The 8407-nt window shown below is 43.6% G+C and overlaps 1 protein-coding gene across 1 annotated transcript; it reads left to right on the top strand.

Annotated features, from left to right (window-relative positions):
- Window positions 1–503: 503 nt before the first annotated feature.
- Window positions 504–7112, top strand: Rpl24 (ribosomal protein L24). The gene is made up of 6 exons (XM_042676661.1): window positions 504–608; window positions 728–803; window positions 1236–1346; window positions 4080–4216; window positions 4501–4564; window positions 6988–7112. The coding sequence occupies exons 1-6, from the start codon at window positions 604–606 to the stop codon at window positions 7066–7068; spliced, it is 474 nt and encodes a 157-aa protein (XP_042532595.1). The 5' UTR covers window positions 504–603; the 3' UTR covers window positions 7069–7112.
- Window positions 7113–8407: the final 1295 nt, after the last annotated feature.

The raw sequence follows: 8407 nt of genomic DNA, 5'->3' as shown, positions 1-8407 counted from the left end.
ACACACACACACACACACACACACACCGGAAAGAACGCCAGTCACCTGTACCCTCCGCAGCCACACACACACACACACCGGAAAGAACGCCAGTCACCTGTCCCCTCCGCAGCCACGCACACACACACACACACACACACACACACACACACACACACACCGGAAAGAACGCCAGTCACCTGCCCCCTCCGCAGCCCCCCCCCCCCCCCCCCCCCCCCCCCCACACACACACCGGAAAGAACGCCAGTCACCTGTACCCTCCGCAGCCACACACACACACACACACCGGAAAGAACGCCAGTCACCTGTCCCCTCCGCAGCCACGCACACACACACACACACACACACACACACACACACACACACACCGGAAAGAACGCCAGTCACCTGGCCCCTCCGCAGCCACATTCCCAACCCGGAAGGTGGTCGCCTGGGAAATCGAGATCCGGCGCCGCTCACTGACGTCATCGCCCAGCGCCGGCGCCCGCGCCCGGGGAGGGAAATAGGGGGAGGAGATTCTTCACTTGGCCCTATAAGGTCTCTTCCCATGATCCTCTCTTCCTCTTCGCCATCTTCCCTCTCTCTGGGCCGCCCGCCGCCACCATGAAGTAAGTGGGCGCCTTGAACCAAATCTGCTGCCATCCTCGAGCGGAGCCTCTCCCCGGCGTCCTGGACGTGGCGTCTGCTTCAGTAGCCCCCCTTTCTGACGGCTTGCTTTTCGTTACAGGGTCGAGCTCTGCAGTTTCAGCGGGTACAAGATCTACCCCGGGCACGGGAGGCGCTACGCCCGGACCGACGGGAAGGTAAGAGGCCGCCGCGCCCGGCTCTGCCCCTCCCGCCTCGTTGGGGCCCGGCGGTTGCGTTTCCCTCAGCATAGTTGCTTGTTCTGCACAGGCCTTCGGGTCGCGGGGTGGACTGTTGCTCAAAAGCGCATAGCGAGCCGGTAGAGCGCCCTGAGCGGGCTTGCGGAGATCGGGCTGTCATAGTGTAGGAGGGAATGACTCAAGTACCGAGGAGTCTTCTAATGGTTTTCACGCTTTTTAGAATTGTTGGGACGGAGGAGAGTTGGATTCTGCCCAGAAATGTACACGACATTCTGTGATGGTAGACATGCCTGCTCTCACGTAGTTCACATAAGCCTTTGGTTTCTGCGTCCCAACTTTTTCCTAATTAACTATAAGTTAAAATACTCATTGCCTAAGGATTTCAAAATCATTTCGTATTTCTTACAATAGGTTTTCCAGTTTCTTAACGCAAAATGCGAGTCAGCCTTCCTTTCCAAGAGGAATCCTCGACAGATAAACTGGACTGTCCTCTACAGAAGAAAGCATAAAAAGGGACAGTCGGTAAGTGGATTATACTGATGTCATGAAGCTCTCTTGAAAACTTTTAAGCTATTGGTTTCTGCTTTGTAAAATTGTGATTAAATGGTATATAAGTGCACTCTTAAAAGATGTGAAGCACCATACCATGAGACAGGATATAAATGGTATTATGTATCATCCGGGTTCAGAGCAATATCAAGTTTAAATTTATACAAGTCAGATGACATTAAAAACGATTTTGTTTTGATTATTGGTGTTTTGCTTTAGGCAACCCAGCTTTGGACACTGGGAGGAAGGGGTGAAACAAATTAATAGGGTTTATTACTTGAGCCACACCCTCTGACCTTGTTTTGGCCTTTTTTTGGGGGGGAGGATGGGGCATATCCCACTTTTAATAAAGATTTTTTTTTTTCGGTCCTGGGGCCTGAACTTTGGGCCTGGGTGCTGTCCCTCAGCTCTTCAGCTCAAGGCTAGTGCTCTACCACTTGAGCCATATCACCACTTCTGGCTTTTCTGCTTATGTGGTGCTAAGGAATCAAACCCAGGGCCTCATTCATCCAAGGCAAGCACTCTACCACTAGGCTACCTTCCCAGCCCCTAAACACAAGATTTTATTCATTGACCTGGACTCTTTTTTACCACCCACCTTACACATCAGACAACAGAATTTGGTATTATGTAAATGTTCCTTTTGTTTGTCCTGTCATTGCCAAATTCATTCCTGGGAACTCATCCTGCATCCAGTCTATCTTTCAGAGCAAAGAAACATGCTTCAAATTATATGGTCCTTTGAGGTTGGTCTAAAAGCAACTTGTAAAAACAAGAAATGAAAAGTAGTCACATATTAAATGCCTTAATCATTGCAACTTTAATAGTTTTATAAGGTAGGATGAATTCCTATGACATGTTGCTAAGATGACATATCAAGAAGCCATCTTGTGCATTGCCACTATATGTTCAGCTGATTCTAAACATAGCCAGAAGATGCTAGTGGGAGTGGGGCAGGAAAGTCCCCCTGGAACTCTTTCCTCCAATTAACAACTCAAAAACCAGTAGGGGAGCTGTGGTTCAAAGTGGTAGCATGCTACCCTTGAGCAAAAAGTTCAGGGACAGGGCCGAGGCTGAGTTCAAACCCTACAACCCACCCCCAAAAACACAAAGCCAGCCCGGGCTTTTTTGTGTTTCAAGTAGTAGAGTGCCTTAAGCAAAAGGAAGTTAGTGGTGTCTGATTAGTTTAATAACTTGCTGAACTAGAATACATAGGACCTTAGCATGTTTTTCTGTCAGGGTTCCATTGCAGCCTAGATTTAAGTATGTGATTTAAGTGTTCAGTGCTCCTACAGTGGACATATTTTCCATTGTATTCTTCTAATTGCTTTTACTTGTCCATCTACCCAGCAAGGATTCTGCAGTGCATTTGAGACTGTCTCACTATGCAGTGATAACTCAGACTTGAGATGTTCCTGCCTAGGTCTCGTGATTGCGGGGATGTACGTACACCTCACACACATATTTGAGGCGTAAGGGTCCATGGAAGTTTAAAGATGTTAGAGTTTTTAAAGTGGTAGAAATTGTTATTGTGATAATTTGATTTTGATGGCGATCCTTATAGGATTGGTGCTAAGTAAGTGGAATTGTCTCTCTTTCAGTACTGGTACACTCTAGACTGTGAAAGTGAAGTGCTCTTTCACATGCCTTTTTAGTTATCTATAGATTTTAGTGAAGGTTTTTTTTTGGGGGGGGGGGAGTTCGTGGGACTTGAACTTTGGGGCTTGGGCGCTATCCCTCAGCTCTTCAGCTCAAGGCAAGTGCTCTACCACTGAGCCACAACACCTGTGCTGGTTAATTGGAGATAAGAGTCTCACAGACTTTTGTGCCCAGGCTGGCTTTGAACTGTGATCTTCAGATCTCAGCCTTCTGAGTAGCTAGGATTGCAGGAGTGAGCCACTGGCGGCCGGCTAAAAGTAGTTTTATTGTTACTATTAAGGAATTGTACCAGAGAGTTTACTATTTCATAAGTCAGGTAATGAGTACATTTCTTCTTTGGTCAGTTTCATCTATTTGCCCCTCTCCACTTTCCCCTTGTGGTGGTAGAACTTAATGTATTGGCTTGAATATTGAAGTTTTTGTTATTGTTTTTGCCAGTCCTGGGGCTTCAACTCAGGATATGGGTATTGTCCCTGAGCTTTTGCCTAAGGCTGGCATTCTACCACTGGAGCCATAGTGCCACTTCTGACTTTTTCTGTGTATGTGGTACTAAGGAATTGAACCCAGGGCTTCATGTAATGCTAGGCAAGCACGCTACCACTATGACACACACAATCTCAGACCTGTGGATTATTAAATATTTTGCCTCTTATGTAAAACATTGGTAAAACTGAAACTGAGAAATCAGTCCCAGCATATATTTTTATTGAATGAAAGATGTGTTTTGAATGCCACTAATGTGTATTTGACCAACCCATTATTGTGGCTATTGCTTAAAAAAAAAATCACGTTCTGAAAATGAAGAAAAGTTGGACCTTTGGACATTATCCTTGAGCTGAAGAGCTCAGACACAGTGCCCAGACCCAGAGTTAAGCCCCACAACCGACAAAAACTAGTTTAAAGTAAAATAAAAATTTAAAATGAGTATTATGTTTCCCTCATATATTGAACAATAGACAAATGACTAAAAAAAAAACTTCATTGCTCTTCAGAGTTCATGAAGCATGGTTTATAAATATGCTCCTGATTTTTTTGTTTTTTTTGTAGGAAGAAATTCAAAAGAAAAGAACCCGTCGTGCAGTCAAATTCCAAAGGGCCATCACTGGTGCATCTCTTGCTGATATAATGGCCAAGAGGAATCAGAAACCAGAAGTTAGAAAGGCTCAGCGAGAGCAAGCTATCAGGTAAGGAATTCACATATTTTGTTATTGGGGTGAATTTAGGGTGTTTTGCCTTATCTGATGTATTTAGATGGTCAATCATAATATAAAGGTTTGCGGTGATCTTTGTACAATTAAAAGTACTAAGTGATCTAATGTACAGCTAACTTGAATAATGAAATTTATTAACATTCCTTGAATATTGGAGAATTAAAGTTTCTCCAAAAGTCTAGTTATTTGATAATTTCTTGTATTAGATTTTTGTATTCTTAAAGAATAAAATGTTTTCCTCAATGTTAACTCCACAGGGCTGCCAAGGAAGCAAAAAAGGCTAAGCAGGCATCCAAGAAGACAGCAATGGCTGCTGCTAAGGTGACTGAAGCTTTTTTGGATTTTGCTATCTTGGGCTGTGTTAGCATATGAACTTTGGACCTATGAACTTTGTATTGCCCATACTCCTCCTCTGGCTCTTCCCCCCTCCTCCTTTTTTTTTTTTTTTTTTTGCCAATCCGAGGCTTGAATTAGGGATCTGGGTGCTGTCCTTAGGCCTTTTTGTGCTCAAGATTAGAGCTTTACCACTTGAGTCACAATGCCACTTCAGTTTTTTGAGTAGTTTATTGGAGATAAGAGAGTCTTAGGGACATTCGTGCCTGGGCTGGCTTCAAACCACGATCCTTAAATCTCAGTCTCTTGAGTAGCTAGAATATAGGAGGTGTGAGCCACAGCTATACTGTTCCTGGATCACACTATCCTTTAAGCTTTAGGTTTTTAGGGTTTTAATTTTGTATCATGCTAGCCTTGGGCTTTGGTCTTTTTACCAGTGTCCCCTAAATAGCTGGGATTACAGTACTTGGCCATCAAACATAGTTGTAAATATAGTAGTACAATAGGGAAATCTGTTCCTTATTTATTTTGTCCTGGGGTTTAACTCTGGGCCTGGGTGCTGTCCCTCAGCTATTTAGCTCAAGCCGAATGTTCTACCACTTGAGCCACAGTGCCACTTCTGATGGTTCTGATGGTTAACTAGAGGTAAGAGTATCACAAAGTTTCCTGCCCTTACTGGCTTTGAACTGTGATCCTCAGATCTCAGCCTCCTGGATAGCTAGGACTACAGGCAAGAGCCACCTGTGCCCGGCTTTTGTTTTTAATCCAACAACTAGGAAATGACTCATAATTTTAACAGATTTCCTATAAGGCTGTATAAATATATAAAGACCATTAATTCCAGGCAAAATTAGATTTCTGTAACCTCAATCTCTAAAGGGGCCCTTGTTCTTTCAAGTTAAAACCAGAAAAATAACATGTTCCTTGTTATTTTTTCCCGTGTTTGGGATTGGTGGACCTATATTGGGGGGGGGGGGAGTGGAGAAGGCATTACCATAGTTTCAACTTACCTTTAATGCTTGCTAGTTTACTAAAGATAGCACTGTACTAGTGAGTCAGGCCTCAGGCTCAGCTTTTTGCTGGTTATTTTGGTGATGGAATCTGATAGTTTTTGATCCTCTGGATCTCATAACTAAATAGATTCGTAGGTGAGAGGTACCCAGTAAGGATGCTGTTTATTTATTTATTGGTCAGTCGTGGGGCTTGAACTCTGGGCCTGAGCACTGTCCCTGGGCTCTTCAGCTCAAGGTGACCGCTCTACCACTTGAGCCTCAGCGCCACTCATTGGAGATGAGTCTCACAGACTTTCCTGCCTGGGCTGGCTTTGAACTGTGATCCTCAGATCTCAGCCTCTGAGTAGCTAGGATTACAGGCATGAGCCACCAGCTCCCAGCTTGGATGCTGTATATTTATATTGCTGATAGTAGGTATTGAACTCAAGACCTAGGTGCTGTTCATTAGCTTTTTTGTCCCACTTCTAGCTCTCTTGAGTCAAGAGACAGAGTCTCTTGGACTTTCTGCCCATGCTGGATGCTGGCTTTTGATCATTATCCTGGTGTCAACCTCCTGAGTAGGATTACACATGAGAACTACTGGTGCCCAGCTGGTATTCTTTTTTTTTTTGTGGGGTTCCGGTCGTGGGGCCTGAACTCTGGGCCTGGGCACTGTCCCTCAGCTCTTCAGCTCAAGGCTAGCGCTCTACCACTTGAGCCACAGTGCCACTTCTGGCTTTTTTTTTTCTGCTTATGTGGTGCTGAGGAATGGAACCCAAGGCCTCAATCATACAAGGCAAGTGCTCTACCACTGAGCCACCTTCCCATACCCCAGCTGGTATTCTTAATAAAAATAGCATTCTTAGGGCTTGGGGGCATTACTTATATGGTGACTACTTGCCTAGCACGTAGTTATCTTCACTTACCACTAAATAGCAAATCTTTTTTTCTCTTAAATTTGATAATAGCTCCCCTTTATATAATTCTGTCAGTCTTTACAGAATTTTCTCTGTGAAAGTGAAAATTTCTGTAGTGTTTGGGGGGAGTTCCATGAAAATACTGTTACTACAAATATAGGCAAATTATGGATGCAGGCTAGGACATACAGAACTGGAATACACAAATAGGGTAGTAGTTGGGCACTAGTGGCTCACACCTGTAATCCTAGCTACTTGAGAGGGTAAGATCTGAAGATTGCAGTTCAAAGCCAGCCTAGGCAAGTGAGCCCATGAGACTAAATTATCAGAAAATCAGAAGTGGTGCATGGCTCAAAAGTGGTAGAGTGTTAGCCTTGAGTGAAAATGCTCAGGGACAGTACCCAGGCCCTGAGTTCAAACTCAGTGACTGACCAAAGGAAAAATAGGGTGGTGGAAAGTGTCCTTTTGCAGTGTCGCATAACATCATGTTATTTTTTTACAGGCTCCCACAAAGGCCGCACCTAAGCAAAAGATTGTGAAGCCTGTGAAGGTTTCTGCTCCCCGAGTTGGTGGAAAACGCTAGTTTGACAGATTAGATTTTGAAATAAAGGTCTATCTGTAACTCTAGATTGTGTTGGATTCTTTCACTTAAGCATGTTGAGCCTACATGGTTAATAGGTGAAATATAAAGTTAAGACTGACATTTTCTAAAAGTGTAGCTGGGGCTGGGAGGAGGCGTATGTAACTCAGTGGTAGAGTAAACTGAGGCCTTGGGTTCAGGATTAAATAATTTTACTACTCAGTAACAAGACCTCCTACCCTTAAGTTTCTTGGAGTGACAAAGTAAGATCTATGTTTGATTAGCCAGGCACTTGTGGATAAGACTAAGCTGAGATATGAGGATGGTGGTTGAAAGCCATAATAGGCAGGAAATTTAGCTATATTTATCTTCAGTTAAGCAGAAAAAAGTATAGCTATGATTAAGTGGTAGTGCTAACCTTGAACGTGAAAGTTCAGATCAAGCAACCAGGTTCTGAGTTGAAATTTTTTTGCGTTAGTAATCGGGCTTGAACTCAGGGTTAGGGTGGCTATACCTGAAAGCTTTTTAAATTGGACCATGATCCTCAGATCTCAGCTTCTTGAGTAGTTAAGACTAAAGGTGTGAGCCCTTAGGGTCTAGCTTAATCTGCTTTTGATCCCAGGAAATTAGCTTAAATGTAGAACACTGGTGAGTTGTGTTTCGAGAAAAGGTCTTGCTATATTAGCTATGTTGACTTGCAATTTTAAGTTTTCTGCCTTTGCTTCCTAAGTCCTGGGTTTCTTGGTATGTAATGCCATGTCCTGCTAGAGCATACATAGTATAGAGCATATGTAGTATATTGTACTTAATCCCAGAAAACTAATTGAGCTAGGGGTTTTATAGAGCAGAATCATTTAAAAAATGCTCAGACTTGGGCTGGGAAGTTGGCTCAGTGATAGAGTGCTTGCCTCGAATGCATGAGACCCTGGGTTTGATTCCTTAGCACCACATAAGTAGAAAAAAGCCAGAAGTGGCCCTGTGGCTCAGGTGGTAGGGCACTAGCCTTGAGCTGAAGAGCTGAGGGACAGCACCCAGGCCCAGGGTTCAGCCTCCAAGACAAAAAAAATGCTCAGTTACTATGCGTAAGATATAAGGAAAATTTAGTGTAAGGTGTGCCAAAGATACAATGAAAAACCAACAACCCCTTTTGAAATGACATTAGTGCTAACATTCCTTCATCCCTGTTTTATCCATCATTACTAGGATTAGAGGTTTTTTTATCCCATGGTGCATGTGGCAATTTAGACATTGTTCCTAAAGTTTTAGTTGGGTAAAATATTTTGCTTAGAAAATTGCTAATGATGAGATTACTAGGGAAAATGGTTTGTTTGATTTTGAGTAA

The sequence above is a fragment of the Dipodomys spectabilis genome, unplaced genomic scaffold (assembly GCF_019054845.1).
Source record: "Dipodomys spectabilis isolate Male_0828 unplaced genomic scaffold, ASM1905484v1 ptg000032l, whole genome shotgun sequence".
Classification (NCBI taxonomy): domain Eukaryota; kingdom Metazoa; phylum Chordata; class Mammalia; order Rodentia; family Heteromyidae; genus Dipodomys; species Dipodomys spectabilis.
The sequence above is the reverse complement of the archived record's forward strand: the minus strand, read 5'-3'. Positions and strand labels throughout refer to the sequence as shown.

Excerpts from the sequence above, each read along its gene's own strand:
- Rpl24 (XM_042676661.1), top strand. Across the intron at positions 1,347-4,079 it reads AGCATAAAAAGGGACAGTCG|GAAGAAATTCAAAAGAAAAG; the intron begins GTAAGTGGATTA and ends TTTTTTTTGTAG. Across the intron at positions 4,565-6,987 it reads CAGCAATGGCTGCTGCTAAG|GCTCCCACAAAGGCCGCACC; the intron begins GTGACTGAAGCT and ends ATTTTTTTACAG.